This window comes from Lissotriton vulgaris, chromosome 5, assembly GCF_964263255.1.
Source record: "Lissotriton vulgaris chromosome 5, aLisVul1.2, whole genome shotgun sequence".
Lineage (NCBI taxonomy): Eukaryota > Metazoa > Chordata > Amphibia > Caudata > Salamandridae > Lissotriton > Lissotriton vulgaris.
Genome location: NC_141693.1, coordinates 714390838 through 714415932, shown reverse-complemented (window position 1 = coordinate 714415932; position 25095 = coordinate 714390838). Strand labels below are relative to the sequence as shown.

At 51.0% G+C, this 25095-nt stretch overlaps 1 protein-coding gene across 1 annotated transcript in view; it reads left to right on the top strand.

Moving 5' to 3' along the window:
• The window catches only part of ZSWIM8 (zinc finger SWIM-type containing 8), a 2802584-nt gene that overhangs the window by 2217136 nt on the left and 560353 nt on the right, over positions 1-25095 (top strand). Inside the window, exon 20 of the mRNA XM_086922151.1 lies at positions 23402-23625. Within this exon, the coding sequence (XP_086778277.1) occupies positions 23402-23625 (224 nt within the window). The remainder of the gene's footprint in view (positions 1-23401; positions 23626-25095) is intronic.

Sequence of the window (25095 nt, the reverse complement as noted above, 5' to 3'; positions counted from 1 at the left end):
GATCGGAGGGAGGCGGCGACGAAGTGCGGCCTGGTGGCCGGCCGGAGGCCGGGGTCCTCGAGTTTCGCGACGCCTGGCGGTGGTAGCGATCTAGCGTGTGCGGGTGGCATCCGCCGCGCCGGCCTTGGCTCGTCTCATTGACTGCACTCGCCTGAAGGTTCGAGACGGTGCCAACGGATCCTACCCATCAGTTCTTTCCCTGGGTGGCCGACGAGCGGAGGCGGCGAGGCGTGGCCCCGCGACAACCTGGAGGCGGAGGTCCCTGAGCCCCGAGGCGGCCGGTGACGACCCGGCAGACGGCAGTGGCATCGGATCTGCCCATCCTGGCCTGGCCCATTGCTGCGGCGGTCCACAGATCACGGACCCGCAGCTTCTTCAATAGGTACTTTGGACAGCTGCCCGTGGGGACGAGCGCGGGTGCGGCCTGTCCCGCCCGGGTGACGCCGGGACCTCGATTTTCGAGACGCCCGATTACTGTGGCCGGCCCGCCTTTCTCTCTGGGGCCTCATCTGGGCCGTTCCGCTAGAGCCTTGTGACAGTGTCCGAAGACACGGAGGTGGTGTCCGCCCTGCCTGGCGTGTGCCATGACCAGGGACAGGGGAGGTGGCCCGCCTAAACATGGCCCTATCGACAAATTCACTGGGCCGAGTGGTGGCGCCGGGGCGACCGGTGGCAGCGGTGGCCCTGGGCCGGACAATGCAGCTCTACTGGCGGCCATCACCCAGTCCCGAGACACGCTCGATGCCAAGATTGGGGCGGTAGGGGCGGATGTCACGCTCCTGCGCCAAGACCTCCGCAACGCTGTGGAGCGGATTGCTGGGGCTGAGACCCGTATAACGGAGACCGAAGCAGACATTAGTGGCCTCAAGAAGCGACTGGCGGAGGTGGAGAGCGTTCAGAAGACGCTGGCGGCCCGGGTGGAAGATGCAGAAGGGCGCGCGCGGCGCAACAACCTCCGCTTCATCGGTTTTCCTGAACGATGCGAGAAGGACAACATGGAGCGGTTCCTGACCGGGTGGTTGGAGAGCTGGCTCCCCGAAGGGGCACTGTCTACGTGCTTCGTGGTCGAGAGGGCACACAGGGCTCTGACCCAGCGACCACCGGAAGGCGAGCGCCCACGGCCTGTTATCGCTCGGCTGCTGAACTACCATGACCGAGATGTTATCCTCCGGGAGGCAAGGAACAAGGGCTCCCTCGCCTTTGAGAATCACACCATCATGATTTTCCCGGACTACACGAAGATGGTTCAGCAACAGCGGCAATCCTTCATGGACGCTAAGGCTAAACTTAGGGGCCTCAAGATTCAATACTCGCTCCTGTATCCAGCTCGCCTGCGAGTCATATATCAGTCTCGGACCCATTTCTTCGATTCGCCGGAGGAGGTGTTCCGCTGGACAGATGAATCGGTGCGGCTCAGGCCCCATGCCCAGCCGGGGCTGGATCCAGGCAGGTCCCAGGGTTCGTTGCCGGAGCGCACAGATCGCCCGAACAGGAAGGGCCGCCATCGGAGGTCCCGCTCCAAGAAGAGATCAGCCTCTGCCAGCGCGACGCGGCCGGGTGATGCCCGGGACTCGGAGCACTCCGACGGAGGCAGCTGAACTTTGCTGGATCTGCACGCACTTTGTATGTTCCATCCTGAACTGCCCTGCTTTGGCCGGTGAGACTGTTTCATACTGTCCTTGATGTGCCGGTTAATTCCCTTGTGAAGACTTCAGTTGCTGTCATGGGGATGCAGTGGGGCTTGGGGGGTACCACTTGTGGGCCTCAGACCCTCACAGATGTGAGTGTTGTTGGGGGGGGGGGTGTGTGTGTCATTGCGGGGTTGTTGGGATCCATTGGTATGGTGGGTCCTGGGTCCTCTGTTTGGGACCCGGGTCTCTCCATGCCGCGACAGATACTTCAATGTTTTCTGAGGTATTGGGGTGGTGGGTGTGGGGCGTGGGGGGGAGTGTTGGAGTTGTACTTGTTTGGGGGGTTCGGGGTCGGGAGGGGAGCGCTGTGTTTGTGGGTTGGGGGGGGGGGTCCACACATGTCTGAGGCTTTGATTTTTGTCGGTTTGCGGGTTGCACCAGGGTGGGAGGGAGGGCCAGGTTTTGGACTGTGTATCGACAATGGCTGATACTGCGCTTATGTCTCCTTCGAAAACTCTGCGGGTGGTGACATGGAATGTGCGGGGTATCCTGGACAAGATCAAGCGTGGGGCTGTGCTGCGATGGGGGAAGAGGGAGATGGTGGATGTCCTTATGCTCCAGGAGACTCATATGCTGGGCTCCAAGGCCCTCAGCCTCCAGAGGTTCGGCTATCAACAGGTTTACCATGCTGGCTTTACGAGGGGTTCGCGGGGGGTGGCCATATTGGTGCATCGTAGGGTGGCCTATGTTCATGAGAAACAGTGGATTGATCCTCAGGGTAGATTTGTCTTTATTCAAGGCCTGCTGGGCTCCGAGACGGTGGTTTTTGGAAGTGTTTACGCCCCTCCCCCCCTGCAGTGGGCATTGTCTGAGCGGTTGTTTGCGCTGTGGGACGAAATCCCCGAGGTCCTGACCATGGTGGGGGGTGACTGGAATGAAGTCATGGATGTGAGCCTGGACCGCCAGCGACGGGTACGTGTGGTGCCTGATCCCCCTCCCGCGGCTTCTCCCACCCGGTTGTGTGCGACAGTGCGTAGTCTGGGCTGGATTGATGTGTGGCGGCATTTCCACCCCGCGGAGCAGGCCTACACGTATGTATCGGCGGTGCATGGGTCCTTCTCTAGGCTCGACTATTTGTTTGTACCGGGTGCCTGTCTGAGCCGTGTCAGGGACGCAGCGATACTCCCCAGGGGCCTCTCGGATCATTCCCCTGTCCTGGCCACCGTGACCCTCCCCTCTAAACGGCAGCCATTTCGATGGCGCATGTCCGCCTGGCAGCTACAGCGGCCGGAATACGTGACGCATATACGCCAAGCGATCGACCATTTTTGGCGCGAGAACCTGGTGGGGGGTGTCGATGCCATTGTTGTGTGGGAAGCGCTGAAGCCTACGATACGGGGCATCGATATAGCTTGGTGTGCGGCCGCTCGGCGGGAGCATCGGGAGGCCATTGTGACCGCCGCGGCCCGCGTGGAGGCCCTGGAGCAGCGTAGCCGACTCGGGGGCGACGAGGGTGTCGTGCGACGGCTCCTGCAGGCCCAGCAGACGTATGCCTCGGTTCTATACGAGGAGGCCCGACAGGCGTGGCTCGCCACGCGTAGCAGAGTGTACCAGTGGGGCGACAAGTCCTGCACCATGTTACATAGGCTTTGCCAGGCGACCTTCCAACCCCTAGAACTGCCCGGCCTTGCGGCGGATGACGGGTCGGTCATGTCCGACCCGGGTTTACTGGCGGCGAGCTTTGCCCGCTATTACGCGGCACAATATGCTCCCCGAGACCCAGTGGTGGAGAGCGACATAGCCTCATATTTGGATGACCTACTCCCACGGGCGGTCCCGGATGAGACTAGAGCGGCCCTGGAGGCCCCGCTCACCTCCGAAGAACTTGGAGAGGCCCTTGGCCAGCTGAACACCGGGAAGGTGCCCGGCCCGAGCGGTTATCCTGCCGAATTCTACAAGAAGTTCCACGTTCAACTGGGTCCCCATTTCCGCAACGCTCTGGAGGCGGCGAGGTCTCGGGGCGAGCTGCCACCTGACTGGCGCCACGCCGAGATTGTGGTCTTTTTGAAGCCGGGCAGGGCGCCGGATCGGCACGACTCCTACAGGCCGATCTCTCTCCTCAACATAGAGGCCAAGGTTCTGGCGAAAGCCCTTGCAAACCGATTGCTGCCCCACATTGCCGACCTGGTCCACCCTGATCAGGCCGGGTTCATGCCGCGCAGGGCTACCCGGCATAATATCCGACGGGCACAGGCTGCGATCGACGCTATGGGAGACAGGGATGAACAGGCCGCACTCCTTCTTGCGGACATGGACCGGGCCTTCGACTCGGTGAGTTGGACATATTTGTTCACCTTGCTGGCCTGCCTCAATCTAGGGCCGGTCTTCCTGTCCTACATTCGCCTCCTATACACCAATGTCACAGCCTCGGTCCGTGTCGCCGGTGCGGTCTCTGGGCGCTTCCGGATCGGCCGGGGTACCCGACAGGGTTGTCCACTTTCCCCCTACTTGTTTGCCCTGGCCATGGAGCCCCTGGCGGCGCGGGTCCGAATGGATGCCCATCTACGTGGCTTTGTCTGGACTGACCATCTAACTGATAGGATTGCACTCTATGCTGACGACGTCCTCCTGTTCCTTACTGATTTGCGGCGCTCGGGTCCCCGAGTCTTGGAGATCATGCGTGGGTTTGGCGAGGTCTCGGGGCTTCATCTTAACTTGTCTAAATCAACCCTGTGGGTTCTACGTGGCGGAGTGGTTGCCGATCCTTGGGCCGCCGACTTGCGCGTGGCGACGGACGGCCTGAAATATCTGGGCGTCTTCCTCTCGACTTCACGGGCAGTGGCCTGGACACGCAGTGTCTTACCGGTATGGGACCGAGTCCAAACCGATGTCAAAACATGGTCCAGGATGCCCCTTACAATCTATGGGAGGTCGGCCATCTTTAAGATGGTGGCGCTGCCGAGGCTGCTGTACCAACTCCAGAACTTCCCACACCCTATTGGCATGGAGTGGTTCCGTCAGGTGAACTCTGTGCTGGGCCGCTTCCTGTGGGATGGCGGAGCTGCCAGGGTGGCCCTGAGAACGTGCTTTCTGTCCACGTACTGTGGGGGCTTGGCCACGTCCGACCTTCTCTCCTACTATCAGGCGTCGCACCTCCTTGTCCTCAATGACTGGTGGTATGGAGATAGGAGTGATCCGGCCTATGCCCTAGAGAGACACCTAATGGGAGATCGCACGCTTCACACCATTCTTTACTCAGCTCGTATACGCCGTGGGTTGCCGTCGGTCACTAAAGTGGTCTTTGCCGTGTGGCGGCAGTCTCTGCGCCGTATGGGTTGGTGGGGCAAACTGACAGCCGAAACGCCGCTGTGGCACAATGGCATGCTCCCGGAATTGGCGGCTTTGGCCGGGTTTGAGGGCTGGGAGGCTATTGGAATTACACAACTGGGCCAGGTCATGTCGGGCACCGCCCTCAAGTCCTTTGAGGACCTCCGTGCGGAGTTCCAGATGTCTCACTCCCAGTTCTTCCGTTACCTCCAGCTGAGGCATGCCCTGGCCCCGAGTATCGCCGGCCTCGACTCCCTGCCCGAGTTCAGCCCCATTGAGGCGAAAGTGTTTATGGGTGACTTGGGAGACAAGAAGGTTTCTAGGATCTATCAGTCCCTTGTTACACACTGCTCCTCCACTCTCAGCTCCCTTCGGGAAGCGTGGGAGGTGGATGTGGGCGCCCTGGACGAGGATGATTGGAGGGAGGCACTGGAGTCCCCACGTGGCACCGCTGTTGCGGTTCGGCTCCGCCTGATACAATTCAAATACTTGCATCGTGCCTATTACACACGTGAACGCCTGTGGAAGGCTGGTTTGATTGCGTCCTCGGAGTGCCTGCGTTGTGGGGAGGTGCCTGGCTCTTTGCTGCATACAGTGTGGTCGTGTGGTCGCCTGGCTGGCTTCTGGAGGGGAGTATGGAGTTGCCTGGCTGAGGTCCTGGGATGGGATCTTCCTCGTACCCACCGATTAGGCCTGCTGCACGTTATGGAAGGGGTGGGGGGTAACGTCTATAAGCGCCACCTGTTGCTCCTGGGCCTGGTCGTGGCCAAGCGTGACCTGGCTCGGGCTTGGAAATCTGTAAGGGCTCCCCCCCTGTCTGCATGGAAGGCTGGGCTGGACTACTTCATGGGCCTTGAGAAGCCAGTCTTTGAGGCGCGAGGTTGCCCGCGCAAACATTTCAAAATCTGGAAGCGGTGGGCCGACTACCGCGGCCTGTCCTTGGAACCCCCAGCGGAACAGGAGGAGGACATTTGATCGCAGTGACATTCCTGGCCCGAATGGCAAAGCCCTGGTTGCATCATACCTGATTCTTTTATGTGTACCGTCTTCATGTTGCCTCTGTACATGTGTGGTGGGGGGGGTGTTGGGTAGGGGTGGGGGAGTAGTTGGGGTTGGGGTGGGCAGTTAGGACGTCTTTAAAGCTGAGCTTCATCATTTGATTCATGGATTAACGAGTATATCACTGTGCATTGATACTGGTGTGGGGATCTTGGTATGTGAAGATACCACATTCTTGATACTCTTCTGCTCAATAAAATTGGTTTTGAAAAAAAAAAAATAACACTCTTTCCCCCTTCTCCTGTGGGAACCTCTTCCACTTCATCCTTTAATGATTTACTAATGGTTTCAAGCAGTTTTATAAGCCTAACATTATGAGTGTTATTCAGGACCAGTTTTTCCTGGAAAGTTACTTGGTTAGAGATAGAAAATTTAAATATTGGCAAATCTTGAGCAAAATTAGAAGCATTGTGCATGGAGTTAATCTCATGTATCTCATGATTGGCTTGTTTCTCTTCAACAGTTCCCCTCAAATGAGCAACTGTGGATTCCTCAAGCTCCTCGTGCTCAGCAAAAGAAATACATTCATGCTGCAGATTGCTTACTGCTTCATTCAGATCTGCATCCATCCCGACTCCCTTCGTAGGTATTGGACACTCTAGTCCACTTAAGCCCAGATTTGGCTTTTGCCACCAAAACCTGGCTTGATGATGATAATACCACTTATATCGTCTCTGCCCTACCTCCCGGTTATAAAATAATAAAACAGTATAGAAAAGGTAAGCGAGGCAGTGGTATAGCTATTCTTTTCAAAGAACGTATCTCCTGCATTCCCTCTATAATCACCCAAACAGGCTCCCATGAGATCCTAGCCTTCTCAGTTTTGAAGGGAGATTATATATAACTGGGAGGGGCAGTCATTTACAACCCTACTGGCCATCATTCTGGACTAAGCACTAACCTACTTGCCCAACTTTTTCCCCTTTGGCTAAAACAGAACCAGTTTCTAGTCATAGGTGATTTTAACTCAGAGGATCTCGGAACCAACCCATGTGACTGGATACATTCTGGACCTAATGTTCTCTAACATAATGACCATTAACATTTTTTTTTTTTTTTTTTTTTTAAAAACCTTTATTTATCAAATGCACAATACACAGCGTCTGCCTACAACCCCATCGGGCCGGCCGCTATGACAAACATTAAAAAGAATAAAGAAGACAATATGCAATAGAGGTGGCCACTTAGCGTCCGTTATGGTGAAGTGCACAATACAATAATCGAAAGGATAACGAAGGTTTAATTTTATAGTTTTGTCGAAATAGAAAACAAACAAAAACAAACACATGGTATTACACTGGCAAGGCTCACAGGAGGGGGCGGGGGAAAGGGAGGAAGTATACATAAACAGGAGCAAGTCTAACATGGGAGGGGGTTCATGGAGGGAATAGAGGATGTGAGTAGAGAAAGGAACGCCAATCATGGGGAGGAGGGGATAGTATCGGAATAATCAAGTGGAGGGGAACAGATATCACCTCGGTAAGCATTCCATTGTGCCCAGACCCTGTTCCACTTTCTAGGACGACCCCGTGCCTCGTACACCGTCTTCTCTCGAAACATGCACCAGTCCATGTTGTCTTTCCAGGCACTGAGCCTCGGTGGTCTATTGGAGCCCCAGAGCTGAGCTATGTCCCTTTTGGCAACCATGTTGCCCAGAGTGACCCAGAATGTCTGGGCAGCTGTACAATCTGTAGGTTCCCACACATTGAGTAGAGAGCGGCGTGCCTCGGGAAGGAGGGGGACTCCAGTAACACGTCCCATCACATCATGCACCCTGGACCAGAAAGCTGAGACAACCGGGCATTCCCACAAGACATGAAGAAAAGTACCATCCATACCACAACCACGTCTACACAGTCCATCCGTTGCAAGCCCCATTCGCACCAGACGCATACCGGTCACATACACACGGTGGAGGATCTTTAGTTGGACAAAACGAAGCCGAGCCGGAATAGCCACCTCTTTAGGGGAAGAAACAGCCGTCTGCCAGTCCTCGTCGTCTAATTCGAGCCCATCTGCCGTCCAGGAGGCACGAAGCTTCCCCAGCAGGTCAGCCCTGTTGTTAATAAGTTTCTTATATATTAACGAAATCGTGCTATCAGGGACGTGGCCATCAAGGATACGGTCCTCCAGTGGGGATGACTGGGGAATATCAGTCCCGGGGGGGAAGGCGGAAGACAAAGCATGCCGCACCTGCATATACCGAAAATACTCCTTATCATCAAGCTGGTATTCCACTTTCAGGGCCTTGAAGGACTTCACAGTGCCCCTGGCCCAGAGATCCTCCACCTTACTAATCCCAATCATATCACTATCGAACCCTTTCGTCCGCCACAGGTTGCCCAGCCGCTCAGAATCATACAGCCGAGTCATACGCGTCAATTTGCCACTCCAGCCCGTGGCCACAGTCGCATCCTTCCAGGCACGCACCGCACACTTCGTAGGACCAGTCAGGAGACGGAGTGGTGACTTCGAGTACAAAGCTCTATTAAAGTTGCCACCGGGCAGTAGAAATTTGTCCAGGGCAAAAGCAGGAGCGGGTCCCGAAGAATATGTTACGTGGTTAATTGCGCTTAAATGCGAGGCCCAGTAATATCGTCTGATATCTGGTAAAGCGATACCGCCATTGTACCAGGGGAGTGTGAGTTTAGACAATGCGATACGGGCACGTCCGTCCCAAATCAATTGCCGCTGCAGGCTTTCGATCTCACGGAAATAGCAAGTGGGGACTGGGTCGAAGAAATTCTGCAAGGCATAAAGAAATCTAGGGAGCGACATCATTTTAAAAAGTGCCGCTCGCCCCAGCGGGGACAAGGGCAATTCACTCCATCGCCTCACATCCTGCTTGAGGCGACGGAGGGGAGCATAGAGATTCCGATCGTATCGCACCGCGGAAACCATGGAGACTTAGATCCCCAAATATTTGAAACCATCGTCTGCCACCTGAATTGGAAACCTACGGGGCAGCGGTGGCAACACCCCCACTATGACATAAACACAGGACTTGGTCCAATTGATAACCAGTCCGGAGTTCTTACCAAAAGATGTGAGAACGTCAAAGAGAACGTTCAAAGTCTTCTGGGGGGAAGTGAAATAAAGAAGGATGTCGTCGGCGTAGAGCGAGACGCGATCTTCCAAATCCGGCGCCCACCGGATCCCTTTAATCGAGGGTTCCCACCGGAGCCACGCCGCAAGGGGCTCGAGCGCCAGTGCAAACAGAAGTGGGGAAAGCGGACACCCCTGACGGGTGCCGCGTCCCAGTGGGAATGGGTCGGAGCTCCTGCCATTCGCTACAACTTGAGCCAGCGGTTGTTCGTACAGGAGCCTCACCCACGCAATAAAGTTAGGGCCAAATTTGGAAAGGGCCGCCCACAGATATGGCCATTCAATGGTGTCGAAAGCCATTGTAGCGTCCAGGGAGGCCACCACCGCCGGCTCAGCGAGAGTTGCAGCTCTCGCGAGAACGCCGTGGAGTCTACGCAGATTAAGGGCCGTGTTTCGATGGGGTATGAAGCCGGATTGATCCGGATGAATCAAGTCACAGATCACAGTCAACAACCGATTGGCCAGGACCTTGGCAAGGATTTTGGGTTCCGCGTTCAGTAAGGAAATGGGGCGGTAGGAGGTGCAGCGGTCACGAGGCTTGCCGTCCTTATGAATGACCACTATGGTGGCCAGGCGCTGTTCGAGCGGAAGGACACCAGCCTCAAATGCGTCCAGAAACATGGTCCGCAAGTGGGCGGCCATCTTATCTGGTCGAAGTTTATAGAGCTCGATAGGCAAACCATTAGGCCCCATCGCCTTACCCGAACGCAAGGATCTGATGGCGAGGGCGATCTCGTCCACCGTAAAGGGAGCTTCCAGAGCCAATCCCTCCTCTTCCGAGACACAAGGAAGAGCGATATCGCACAACAGTAAACGGGAGTCGGCCTCATCACGATCACTCACTGGGGTATAAACCTTTTGGAAATGGTCCACGAAACAGTCAACAATCTCACCGGGGTCAGACACACATTCACCAGACTCACAGGTAATAATGGGTACCACACGATTCATTTTTTCAGCCTTATCCAGCCACGCAAGGAGTTTGCTAGCCTTGTCACCCACATCATACAAACGGCCCAGCTGATTCGCGCGCATCAACTTAGCAACATCAGTCACACGGGCTTTATAATCCGCCTTCTTCAGTTCCAGAGTGTGTAGGAGCGCAGGCGTGTCATCCCCACCCAGCTCACTTTCGAGTGCAGCTATTTCGGTCTCAAGGGCCAGCACGGCCTCCCTCCCAGCTTTCCGTTCAGCTGCGATAAGAGACAGTGCGGATCCCCTTATGACAGTCTTAAAGGCCTCCCAAAGAGTCGTAGGGGAAGTCACCGAACCCACATTCTCATCGAAATAGCAATCGATAGCCTTCACCAAGTCTGAGCGGAGCCGGGGGTTCCGAAAGTGCCAGGGCGGGACAGGAGGAACTCTGTTACCAGGAAGACCACCCACAGAGACTTCAAGCAGCAAAGGGGAATGGTCTGAAATACCCCGGGGGAGATGACGAACTTCCCGCACCAAGGATAGGGTAGAGGTCAGCATGAAAAAGTAGTCTATCCTCGAGAGGCTGCCATGTGCACCAGAGTGGAAAGTGTAGTGCGTCTGGGTGGGGTGCAGCGAACGCCAGACGTCCACCAGACCAAAAGTTTCGGCCATATCAGTTAGCCACATCTGGGACTGCGGCAGAACTCTAGGGGGCAGTCGATCACAATCACCAGACATCACAGAATTAAAATCCCCACCCATGATCAATAGACCATCAGGGAGTCCAAGAAGAGTCCTGCCGAGATCAGCATATGTAGTTGCCTGCAGCCCCGGGGGAATATATACAGCCACTATCACAATTAGCTTCCCCTCCCATCTCCCCGAGACAGCAGCATAGCGTCCCCGACCATCAAGGGTGACATCATCAATCTCAAGGGCCAAGGAGGATTTGACCATTATACCCACTCCCCGGGAGCCGGACGTAAAACCAGCATGGGCGACCAGCCGGTAGCCTCGACGGTCAAGAGCTTTACAGGCATTACCAATCAAGTGGGTTTCTTGAAGTAACACAACATCAGGGGCATGGCGCCTTATAAATTGCAACACAATGCCACGTTTAATTCTGTCTCCCAAACCATTGACGTTCCAAGAAAGAACCTTTATCTCACCCCCCCCCCCCATCCCAAGAAGAGCGACCCAACCCACCCCCCTCCCGGAACCTCAGATCAAGGATGTATGCAATCAATAATGTACCATGTGAAAGGAAGAACAAGAAACACACAACACAACGAAGTCCCCACCAACCACCCCCCAACCATGAACCCGTTACAACGCCCCCACCCTGCACCCCTGCTGACTAAAGAGCCACCCCAAACTGCAGTGTGCCTGTCGCCCCATCTGATCTACACAAAGAAACCCCCGAGGAGGAAGGGAGTAACTACCCCAACCCGCCCCACCACGGGCATAAACATAGAGCATACGATAAAAGTAACTCTGTAGAGTTCATGATCCAAAACCGGACCTCGGGGGCCCAAATTCAGTCCTGGGCCGTTGCACCGCCGTCCGCGCCTCCGGGGCCTCTGCTCTCGGTGTCATCCTTTGGCAGCGAGTCCAACCAATCACTGGCACTATCTGGTTGATCGAAGAAGTAAGCACGTTCCCTGTATACGATCCGCAGGCGAGCGGGAAACAACATAGCATATTTTAGTCCCAAATCCCTCAAGCGACGCTTCACTCCAAGGAATCCAGAACGTTGCCGCTGCACTTGAGGGGTGAAGTCAGGATAGATCGAGACAGAGTTATTATCGAACTTCAACGGGCCGTGCTTGCGGGCGGCCTGAAGAATGGCGTCTCTGTCTCGAAAGTGAAACAGCCTAGCAATGATAGGCCTCAGGGGTCCCCCCGGCTTTACCTGTCCACCAGGGAAGCGATAAGCACGCTCGACCGCAAAAAACTTGCTGAGGCCTGCGGGAGCGAGTTTAGCGACAATTAGCTCCTCAACCAGTAGATCGATCGAGGCAACACCATTGTCCTCCGGCACTCCGACTAAGCGAATGTTGTTCCGCCGGGCCCTATTGTCGTAGTCCTCCATTCGTTTGGCCAACAGGTCTTGTGATGAACGCAAATTCCCAATCTCCGACTGCGCTTCCGCCATGTCTGTCACCAAACTTGATGCCTTTAGGTCCAGCGCCTTGACCCTCTCGTTCGTCTTGGCCAGGTCGGCACGAATAAGAGTAACATCAATCGCCACCGTGTCTATCTTCGACACGATGGCCTCATACTGCTGACTCATATCGGCCTTGAGTCCCGCAATGGCGGCCAGTAGGTCCTGAAGGGACACTTCTGAGGAGGTCGCCATGTCCGTCTTCGGGTCTTCCAAGCCACGGCAGGCAGCACTGGGGGAACCTCTCGGTTGCGTATAGCGGTCGATCACGTTGGACTGGATCGACCCCCCACGAGTAGTAGCCTACCTGCGCTTCTCCATCTCGGGTTTCGTCGCCATGTTGAATTCAGCACCCCACGGGGACAACCCGGGTGCGAAAGGATGTCGACGATTCTCGACTCCAAAAGTCTGGTTTTTGCAAGAAATTGTCGCCGGCCACTGAGCCGGCACTGCGAAAAAGCGTGCTGCCAGTGAGAACAGCAAACCAGGATTAAAGAGCAGGTCACAGGGAGTCAGGACACGAGAGGACCAGAAACCGAAAGTGAAAGTGGCACACCATCGGTGAAGCAAATGCCAGGCAGCCGTTGTTGTTGCGTTACTGCTCGGCCATCCAATGCAACAGGGACCCCGGTCCCGTCCGGGGCTAGGCCAGGAAGTTAGAGACGATGTAAAAATGGTCCCCGAAGTACGATCCCAGCCCAAGAAGGATCGACAGCATCAGTGAGAGTAGCACTTCAAAAGCCCGTCGAAGTGACCAGGATAACAGAAGGATAAATCAAGAAGAGCGGTGCGGGTCTCGGGAGCTCTCTGCTCACGCGACCATCGTGGATGCCCGCGTAGCTCCTCCTCGACCATTAACATTCTTGAGATTATACCAATTCCTTGGACAGACCATTCCTTAAGCTCCTTTTCCCTAGCCGTACCAAACAAGCCATCCAAGGTTGAAACACTATATCAATCAGGGAAAAGAGCCTGGAACCTAATCACCCAGGAAGCCTTTAACACGCATTTCCCCTATCACGACCCAGACACACTTATTTATTTATTTATTTATTTATTTGTATACTTGTAGAGCGCAGCCTGTCACCCGGAGGGCATCCTGGCGCTTTGAACTTCGGGGCGGAAACACTACTCGCTGCTCAGGCAATTTTCGGAAACAGATGCGTTTTCAGCGCTTTCCTAAATGGTAGGTAATCCTTGTGGCTTCTCAGAGAGAGAGGCAGGGAGTTCCAAAGTCTGGCCGCCGCAACACTAAATGAGCGGCCACCCATCCTAACTCTCTGGAACCTCGGGACCACCAACAAGTTGGCCGAAGATGAGCGAAGGGGCCGCGAGGCAGAGTACCAAGCAAACATGTCACGAAGTGGTACTGGGCCCTGTTGGTGTACTGCCTTAAACACCAGACATGCGGCCTTATACACCACTCGCAGATGCACCGGGAGCCAGTGCAGGTCTCTTAAAGCAAGAGTGGAAGAGCTAGACCTGGAACGCGAGAGAGCCAACTTGGCGGCCATGTTCTGCACCCGTTGTAGCTTCCCCACCAGATTTTTTGGGGCCTCCAGAAGTAGCGCATTGCAGCAATCTAAACGACTTAGAATAGTGCTGCGAACTACCTCTGGCCTGGCCTGGGCGGGGAGAAGGGGCAGAACTTTACGCAACATGCGTAACAGCATCATGCACGTAGAGATGGTTTTATTTACGTGCAAGTCAAGCTGTAGATTAGGGCCGAAGATTACCCCCAAGTTGAGAGCTGAATCCGCCGCCGCTACTGGTTCAAGAAAGGTGGTGGGCCAGAAGTTCTCTGGATGAACCCGCGGGATTCGATCACTGGAGCAGTGGAGCACCTCCGTCTTAGAGCTGTTACATTGGAGGGAGTTGGCCCGTAGCCAATCCACTGTGGCTGCCATACAGCGATGAAATGTCTCCAGCGAGACCGCGTTGTTTCCTTCCAGAGAAAAGACCAGCTGGGTGTCGTCGGCATAATTAAAAGCCGAGACACCAAAAGATTTTATAAGCTGGACCAGGGGGCGAAGATACAGATTAAAAAGTATAGGGCTGATGGCCGAGCCCTGTGGAACCCCCTGTCCCACTTTCCTTGGCTCAGAGCGGAATGGAGGAAGCGAAACCAGCTGTTGCCGGCTACCCAAATAAGAAGCCAGCCAATCTCTTGCACTCTCTGTGACCCCGCACTCCTCCAGTCTTCTGATGAGGGTTTGATGGCAGACCGTATCGAACGCGGCCGACATGTCGAGCAGCACTAAAAAGGCTGCCCGACCACTGTCGACACGCGTCCGAAGGTTGTCCAGTACGGTAACCAGTGCTGACTCCGTCCCGTGCCCGGGGCGGAAGCCAAACTTTGCCTCATCAAACCAACCGATGTTCTCTAGAAAGCCTGAGAGCGAGCGGGTCACCCATTTTTCCATGATCTTAATAGGAAATGGGAGCAAGGAGATTTGCCTGTAGTTGGAGAGACAGGCAGGGTCTAACGTTGGCTTCTTAAGCAGTGGTGACACTACTGCTAACTTCCAGCAATCAGGAACCCAGGCCAACTCCAGGGACTGGAGGCAGATGGCATGCAAAGGCGGAAAGAGTTCTGCGTGTAAGACCTTCCAAAATTTGGGAGGTAATGGGTCGAGCGGAGAGCCCGAGGCGACCGTGTGTGCCAAGCTGCAAAATTCCTCATAAGAGGGACAGGGAAACCGTCTTAGTTGGGGTCGACTGGATAAGATCTCCGGAGCTCCCAAGCAAAGACCTGGGTCACTCGGCTGGGGTCGACTGGGTGTTCCGTCCGGAGCTCCCAGAATGGGGCAAGGTGTGCCCATCTGGGGTCGACTGGACGGACCACCCGGAGCTCCCACTCCAAGAGTACCCTGTATAAGAGCTGCACCAATCGGCTGGGGTCGACTGGGTGACCCGTTCGGAGCTCCCGCGCCAGGACAAAGCCTGACTGACCGGGTCGACTGAGCGGGCTAACCGGAGCTCCCAGACCGAGGGCCGCGGGCAGAGGGTTTTTTAAGCCCTCTAAGATCTTTGCAGTCTTCTCCTCAAAGGCACCCGCCAGTGCGTCGCACAGGGCCTGCGACGCCACGACCGTGTTGGCCACACACACTGGGTGAGACAAGTCCCTGACAATTTTGAACAGGGCTTGAGATTTATTAGGCGCCTTATTCAAGGTGGATTCCAGAAAGGCCGCCTTTGCCAACTTGATCTGCGCCTTATAGCCCTGCAGTGCGAGCCTAAACGAGGCCTTTGCCGATGGCAAATACTGCTTCCTCCACGCACTCTCAGCACGTTTGCAGCTCAGCTTAAGCAGTCTTAGCTCTTCCGTGCACCAGGGGAAGGCACGGTTCACTCTCCCTCGAGACCTACGAAGAGGCACCAGCTTATCCAACGAGTCAGTAATAGACTGACATAAGGAAAGATAGCTTTGCTCCACCGAGTTGCTCAGACAAAAGTTGGCTGGTAACAATGCAGGTGGTGAAGATGACTTAGAGAGTCGAGACCAAGGTCTACCCAGTTTCGAAACTCCTACCCCGGCAGCTTCCACGGGGTAAACCCCTATACAAAGGGAAAAGGTCACCAGTGCATGATCAGTCCAGCATTGGCGTAAAATATTGTTGACCACTACTGATTGAGCGTCAGCGAAAATCAGGTCCAAGACGTGACCTCCTCTGTGAGTCGCAGAGCCTACCAGTTGCTGCAGCTGAATGTCACCAAAAGCTTGACAGAGTGTCGAGAACGCCCCATCCAGAGGTCCACACTGCCAAAGATTGAAGTCCCCCAGGACCAGCAGCTTAGCATGAGAATTCGAGAGGTCATATATCAGATCAAGAAAGTCTGATAGGGAGGGAGCAGAGCCCGGAGGGCGATAGCATAGCACCCCTGCGAGCTGTGTTCTTTCCAGGTCTTTGATGGAAAATCCCATCAATTCGAAGCCCGAAACCTCGCTGATTTTGAGCTGGAAGAGACCCAACGACTCTCTATGGATGATACCGATTCCACCACCTCTGTTCTTCAGTCGAGGGGTGTGAATAATTTTAAAGCCTGGGGGGCAGGCCAATCCTAATTCGACCAGACAGTCCTCCCGGGTCCACGTTTCTGTTAAAAACAGAACGTCCAACCCTGAGGATTCAATCAGGAAGGCAATCTCAGTATGGTGCTTGCAAAGCGACCTAACGTTAAGGAGTCCGCAAGACAGAGATTGTGAAGGGCCTAGAGCAATAGCCCTCCGAGTCGGGGGTGCCTGAGTAGATCTTAATTCCAATAAGGCAGCCCGAGAATACACCAGACGATGGGAATGCAGTGGACCAGAGGATGCGGCCCTGTGCGCGCCCGTAGCGCGAACGGGCGCAAACGGGCGCAAACGGGCTTACCTCTGGCGCACCTCCGGCGCGCCTACGACGCGCCCGCTGCGCGTAACCACTGCGCGTTTGATTCTCCATCCTTATCTAGTATTCAGCCGAGCGGAAGTCCGCCTCCTGCATCCCTTGCCCTCACCAAGATGGCGCCTGAAGTGCTCCCAGCCTTGGCCCCCACCCAAGATGGCGGTCGGACCCGCTACACTATCTATATCTCGCCAAATGCGGGTGAAAGCCAAAATTAAGTTGCAGGTAAGCCTAATCTAATTCCCCGGCCTAAGGAACCGACAATTACAGGCAGCGCGAAATAAAAAGAGCCTTAAACGCTCTACAGCGCGATTACCAACAGCGCGAGTAATATGCGCGAGTAAAATGCAGATTAAGCACAGATAAAAATGCCCCAGCAGTCAGGAGCGCGCCGACCAAAGATCTAACCTGGCTGCAGCCTGGAAGCTTTAATAAGCTTACCAGGTGCGGAAGTCCGCCTCCTGCGTCCCTTGCCCTCACCAAGATGGCACCTGAAGTGCTCCCAGCCTTGGCCCCCACCCAAGATGGCGGTCGGACCCGCTACACTATCTATATCCCGCCAAATGCGGGTGAAAGCCAAAATTAAGTTGCAGGTAAGCCTAATCTAATTCCCCGGCCTAAGGAACCGACAATTACAGGCAGCGCGAAATAAAAAGAGCCTTAAACGCTCTACAGCGCGATTACCCACAGCGCGAGTGATATGCGCGAGTAAAATGCAGATTAAGCACAGATAAAAATGCCCCAGCAGTTAGGAGCGCGCCGACTTCACTCTTACTCTGCTAGCACATCAGCTGCTTACCTACAACAAGAGATCGAGAAGTCGCTTGAAAAATGTGCCCCCAAACTCAATAGCAAACCGGCTTCTAATTCCCGATCCGAAAGATGGTACACTCTTGAATTAAAATTTAAAAAACGAAAATGTCGAACTTTGGAGCACAAATGGAGACTGCCAAAGGACAGCATAGATAGACAAAACTACTTATCAGAACTGAAAAATTACCTCCACGCCATAAAAAAGGCTAAAACAAACTATTATACAAGAAGGATCGAAGATAACAGTAACTCATCTAAGGAACTTTACAAAGATATTTGCAAACTTTGCAAACCTACCAGCCTATCGCAAACCATGGCTCCCACGACAGAGAACTGTGAGCTAATTCATAATTTTTTCACTGACAAAGTGACAAAAATCTACGCGTCCTTGGACAATCCCTATGAAGACACTAATATTGACTAGGAAAACTTGGCACCCCACCCCTCTGCACAAACCCACCTTGACCCTCTGACTCCTTTTTCAGAGGAAGAGGTGGTCAAGGCTATGACCGAGGTCAAGGCAGGATCTCCACTTGATCCCTGCCTGCATTTAATCTTTACCAGACTTATGTCGGCCTTATGTCACTAAAATCCTCAACCAATCTCTGGAGCAAGCCTTATTCCCAGAAATATGGAAGAAAACAGTGGCTTTCCCCCTCCTTAAGAAAGCAGGACTTGGAATATATGATCCATCCAACTATCGCCCAATTTCACAATTACCTTATTTATCCAAAGTTTTGGCGCATTTAGTTAATAAACCACTCACCACCTTCCTCGAATCCAACAATTTATTCGATCCCTCACAGACTGGCTTTAGGGCCAATAATAGCACAGAGGCCGCTCTACTAGCTGTATCTAATAATATTAGATCGCTAGTTAATCAAGGCAAAGCCGTAGCATTGATCCTATTAGATCCTATTAGATCTTACTGCGGCTTTTGATACCGTATCACACACTAAACTACTTCAAATCCTACACAAAAAAGGGATTTGTTCTAAAGCCCTGTCATGGTTCGCTTCTTTTCTGAAAGATCAAACCCAAGCAATTCAAATGGGATCCTGCACCTCCACCACAAAGAGCATTAAGTATGGAGTCCCACAAGGAGCTACCTTAAGTCCCACCCTTTTCAATGCATATGTATCATCTCTGGTGAATATTATCAGGGAGTGGTGTTTCGACATCTGCTCTTACGCCTATGATACTCAATTAGTGATCCCCCTGATAAACAGATTGACCATCACCAAGACTAAGAACAATTTAATAAATTGTCTCACTGAACTCGCAGGCTGGATGTCCCAGCACTGTTTAAAACTGAACGCCGGGAAGTCTAAAATTCTGCTCTTCGGGGGTGCCCAGGTGATTTGAGACAATAGTTGGTGGCCCCAGGCACTAGGCACCGCCCCAGATTCCAAGCGAGCGGCAACAAATCCAGGCATCATCTTCAATGACACCCTATCTATGCAGGACCAAGTACGTACTTTGTGCAGAAAAGCTTTTTCTACACTGAAACTGTTCAGTCAACTCTTTCCCTGGATCCCATCTAATTGCAGACAAATTGTAATACAGGCTCTGGCCCTGAGCAGACTGGACTTCGGCAATGCCCTTTATATTGACATGGCTGACTATCTTTTCTCTAAACACCAGGTGGTCCAGAACGCCACCGCAAAATTAATTTGCAATGAAAAAAAATACAGTTTAGCATCCCACTGCTTGAAGGAATTACATTGGCTATCTATTCGCCAGAGAGACAGTTTCAAGCTCCTTTGTTTTGCGCTTAAAACCTTGCATAAAAAAAGGACAACACATTTAGCAAGATAAGCTACAATTCCATGTCCCTTCGCACAACCTGGGATCATGTCGTCAAGCTCTTGCCTCAGTCAAATGAACATCCAAGGTCAGGATGGGCGACCGGTCCAAATTAGCTGCTGTCCTTTGGAACAACCTACCCCTTGATCTTCGCCTGACAGATGATTACTTGCTGTTCAGGAAACAATTGAAAACCAGCCTGTTCCCTAGAACTGACCCTATCAAAGACCAACTTGCATTAAATTCAGATAAGCTCAGCACATACCCCCATATTATCTAATCACAATGTATATCATGAATTTTAGTGATCCCAAGTTCAATCTTATTCACAAACATAAACCAATCCCCCAAAGAAAATGTATGAAGCTCCAAATTTGTACGTGAAAGTATTTGTTTTCTTCTTTAGTCAATATTTGATAGACGATCATTCATTTAAAATACAGTACAAAGTCATAGCCATCATTGCTGACGCTGCGCGTTTCGTCTCCATGAGACTTCTTCAAGGCTTCTTGTATTTATATCTGTTTTCTGATCAGATCCAAAGCAAGTAAAAACAGCAAGAAGAGCTTCAATGGTGAGATATAATGTTCATATTATGATTTAAATTGTTATATTTTAAACAACCAAAATATTGCCCTTTGTAGAACCTGTTGATAGTTTTGTGGAACTTCTCCCAGGGGGGTACAGTTGCCCCTTATTTCTATTAATAGAACTTTCAGGGTCGCATCCGAATCTGTAAATGCAGCACATATGGGACAACTGTACCCCCTTGGGAGAAGTTCCACAAAACTATCAACAGGTCCTACGAAGGGCAATATTTTTTTCCTTTAAAATATAACGATTTAAATCATAATAGGAACATTATATCTCACCATTGAAGCTCTTCTTGCTGTTTTTTACTTGCTTTGGGTCTGATCAGAAAACAGATATAAATACAAGAAGCCTTGAAGAAGTCTCATGGAGACGAAACGCGCCGTGTCGGCAATGATGGCTATGACTTTGTACTGTATTTTAAATGAATGATCGTCTATCAAATATTGAATAAAGAAGAAAACAAATGCTTTCAAGTACAAATTCGGGGCTTCATACATTTTCTTTGAGGGATTTGTTCATGTTTGTGAATAAGATTGAACTTAGGATCACTAAAATTCATGATATACATTGTGATTAGATAATATGGGGGTATGTGCTGAACTTATCTGAATTTTGTGTTTTTGGCCATCCAAACGTGGAGGGAACTAGGGAGGTCAGGTTCCCAGCTCCTGCACTACCATTTCTGCTCAAATTTATGGAAGTACATATGTACCAGTGCAAGTCTTTAGTGCCCTGACCTTTTTTTCTTGTGTGTTACCAACTTGCATTACACTAAATTTCGTCTGAGCGTTGTGATGCCCTCGGGATGAATGATGCGCTTTATAAATACTAATAAATACAAAAATACAAATACAAATTGGAGATGATGAAGAATTAGGGGGTCTAGCCCCAGAAGCCCCGATTCCCCTGGGCCTGGACTCCCTCTAGATTAGCGAGACCTGACAAATCAAGGCCCCCTAAATCTTGCTCAGAACACTCAAACAAGGAACCTAAACAGTCTGCATCCATCTTCTTACTCTTTGGCGGAATAGGAACATCAAGTTCTGCCAAATGGCAAACATCTCCCACAAATATGGTTTTAACTAAAGCATCTAAGAGTGGAGACTCATAAAAGGGGAAGTCGTACCCCCAAACATGACCTTCTTTCCCTCGTGAGGTGCACAGGTCCTCAACTCTCATGGTACTATTTCCATTTTCATACTCACCGTCAACATCAATTTTACTTTTACTTTTTAACAAGTTACTCTCCTCCTCCTTTTCAATAAGGTCATGTCTTAATCTTGGGTTTTCAACGTTAAAATGTTTTATAACAAAATCTCTCAGGGAAGATGGTAGACCAGCAACCGGTCTAACTAACTTCTGTGTTCAACCCAAAGCCTGAGTCTTCTTTGCTTCTGGAGGGAAAGTGCCAGCGAGAGTAACAGACAGAACAGGCTCAGGCGAGAAAGTACATACTGGCAGAACGAAAATAATTTGCAACCTCCGATTCATTGCAGGAACTAATGGCCTATCAAGGTGTCCGCAAACTGACAGAGGCAGAGAACCACCGCTGGGGGCTTGACTGCATTCTGCCTGCAAAGGCCATCTCTCTCTCCTGCTGACCTCCAACCATAGAACCACTTATAATAGCGCTTTCAAATGGATCCCCTCCTCTACTGATGATGGTGGACTGAGGATTTGAAGTAGAAGTATTCATGTCACCAGCACCTTCATTCGTACAGTCCAACCATGGTGGCCTCCTTGGTCGGGAGGGGAAGCAAAGCCTATGATACCGGGGGCGAATCCCTTGTTCCTAGCAGAGCTTTTCACTCAGCATCTATCCTCTCTTTTGCTCCTTCCATTTCCATTTAAACCTTTTTCCCTCTGGGCCTCCACACACGCCCTGCCATAGTTCTACTTATTTCCACGACTTATGCTGTGAGTTGTGATTAGTGAGGTAAGCAGGCAGATATTTTGTCTAGATCTTAGCTTGTATAGAAGCAGGTACTGGCTGTTCTATAATCCACCCCATCCTGATACAGAACCCAGGAGATGCTGGGGACCCTGGCAAGCACAGGAGACACGGAAAGGAGGAGAAGGGGGTATTCAGGCGGGGCCAAAAGGCGCAAGCTGCACCAACTCTCTAGAATGGCTGCCTCCACACTCATGGCTACTAGCACTGTAATCACCCAATGTACCCCCTCCACTTTAGCATAAACAGCCATTGGTTATCCGTGGTTCTCATTAGACCCCACAAGAGTCTCTGGTATCACTATTTCACCACACTTCACCTCCTTTGGGAAGGGAAATCACAAAGCGTAGCTAGGGCTTTAGCCGATTTGGGTCAGATTGCCGTCCTGAGGGAAAGGGCAAGCTGCAGAAGAATGGAGGACCGCTGGATGTAAGCTGGCAACGAGAAACTTTCCCTACGCAACAGCAGATTTCACCATAAGAGAGCACAATCACTAAACACTCAAACGCCCCTCTCAAAATGTTTTAACGTCAGTCCAACCGCTTTGCCAAAAGATAGTGCAGCTGTGGCGTGTAGAACCTTGTAGGGGCAAGCTGCACCACACCTACTGGAGAGGACCGCGGCCCTAAGGCCTAGCCTTCCCGTGCCTGCACGCTCACTCCGAAACTCCAGCGACTCGGGTCCAGCTCAACTCCGAGGCCCGAGATCTGCCATACCCTGGCGTACCCCTGTGCCCCAAATGCAGGCAAGAAAATCAGGGCTAGCGTCAGGAGTCAAAAACCTTGGGACAACAGCGTTCGGCAGCTCCGTGATTTTCAGAGTGTGATGTGATGTCAGCACATCTCCATCTCGTCCTTCAGTCTCCAATGTCTGGCAGTAGATTTAAAATGTGTGTTAATGGGCAATAATACAAAGGCGTTTGAAGTGCTTTACGCTGGTTTAAAACGGTTTTACATGCTTATCCACAAGTTTTATTTTGGCATTTTTCTGGATTATTAAAACAAGGTTTCATCCCATATTTTCCCAGCAGGCTGTTGAAATTAGTTTGCAAACTTCTGATGGTCACTTATGAATCTGTGGGAAAGAAGGTTGGGGGAAGATGTTTCATAGTAATAATAAGGAACTTGTGGCATGCCGTGCCAGATGGTCTGAGATACTTAAATCAGCTGTTTATTTTTTATTTCACATTTTTAAATAGCCCGTCTCTAGAATTGTGAAATTTACAAGTAAAACAGCAATGGAGAGTAGGAACTCTCCTTACCAACAAACTGAAGATACACTAAAACTATTAGATGCTACCAAAACACAGTTATCCAAAGGGGACAACTGTTATCTTTTGAGAAAACATTAAAGGCTCATCTGTTTTTCAAAGACTTTTATTCCATCTAATACAACACCTACTAGCTCATTGGGTTTTGGTGCCTGTACTTATTATTATTTGTTGCTGTAGCACGTAGATGTGCATTCCTAAACGATAAGTCCCTAAAAGAATTTCCAGTTTTGTGATGAAATAGTTGGTAAATTGTTTGCTTCTGAATTTTTGATTGCTTGGTTTCTACAATATTTTAAACCTTGTGCTCTTTTATTGTACCAAGTATACTTAAGTCAGTGTTTTCAGCTCTTTTACTTTTGTTCTCTATTATTTCAGGTCAAGCCATGGAGATTGGTAGTGCAGCATTGAACATTCTAGTGGAATGCTGGGACGGACACCTTACCCCTCCAGAGGTAGCATCTTTGGCTGATAGGGCTTCAAGGGCCAGGGATTCTAACATGGTGCGAGCAGCAGCTGAACTAGCACTCAGTTGCCTTCCACATGCTCATGCATTAAACCCAAATGAAATACAGAGAGCACTAGTGCAGTGTAAAGAGCAGGTATAGTACTCATCATTCATACACATTGTTCCTAATGTTCTTCTAAGAAATGTCTAAATGTTTATTTTGTTTGACAGTACATTATGTTTTATGTCATCATATTGTGACGGTAAAAGAATACTGAATACCATAGATAGACCCTACCTCATCTCAAAACATTTTATACACCCAGCAATTTCCATTTGAGGATTTGTATTTCTCTCTTTTTTAAATGATGTTTTACCTTATGGATTTGCATATGGCTTCTTTTAATATTCGATTGCTCTAACACGTTTTACTTATGGGCGATAATAATCTATAAACTGTAAGCCTCTGTGAACTAGGAACTTAATTGCTGGTCTGAGAAAGCAAGTACATATTTTTAAAGAATAGGGAAATCGTCATTTACTAAGAGTTGAGAACTGAATTGAATTCAAGCTCCTCTGTCTGATGCATAATTGTATCTCTAACTCCCCCAATCTGTATAAAAAATAAAATATCCCACCCTCATTCAAAAGCTATTCTCTGTCCTTGCCTGCTGGCTCTCTAGTTGAACGGTACTTCTTCCGCAAGGGAATTATTTAGTGGAACTTGCTACTTAAACCTGATAATTTGCAGCATGAGTCTTCCTTTCCCAAATGTAAATCTGCTTTAAAAATCAAACTTGTATCTTAAATTGTGTTTCCTAGCTTTATTCTGGTTTGAGTGCAGGAAATAGACATTCACTTATCAAGAAATGCTTTATGTAAAGTGGGCTAGCAAGTGGCACCATCATTCCCATCAGCAGTAGATATATTTGTACAATACAGTGTTCAAAATACCTCTTCATGCAGTTCATCAAAACCTTTATTACCACCTCCTTTAACTACTTCATTCCTCAGTGCTCTACCTTCTGCTACAAGGGCCTGATTACGAGTTTGGCGGACGGGTGACTCCATCACAAACATGACGGATATCCAGTCCACCATATTACGAGTTCCATCATTATCCATTGGACATAATGGAACTCATAATACGGCAGACGGGATATCCGTAACTGTGAAAATCAAAAGTAATTTCTGTTAGCATAAAGCTGAAGCCATCTTGTTTGTGGCATCCATTTTGTTAGCTATGTAATTCTTCTGTCTTCACTGTTACTTGCCTTTCGATTCCGTTTGTGTCATCAACTTAATTAACTCCTTCTGTACTGGGCCAAAGCAACGTATGTGCTGAGCAAAGGCCTGTAGTTGCTAAAATGCATCAGGTTAAAGATGTAACTGTCAACTATTTTCTGCTGATATAAACAGTTCTGTTCCCCCTCCCACTTTGCTGACTAAGTGAACTCCCATCTGTCCATGTTTGTCAGTAGTTATTCCTGTGTATGCTTGTACCTTCTATTTGCAACAAACTCTGTATATAAGCACCATGGGCTGTGTATTCAATGTAGTACCTCCTGAAACACTTGAGGGTGTTGTATGGAGGTGGTCCCACTCATGAGTGATTAATAAACTT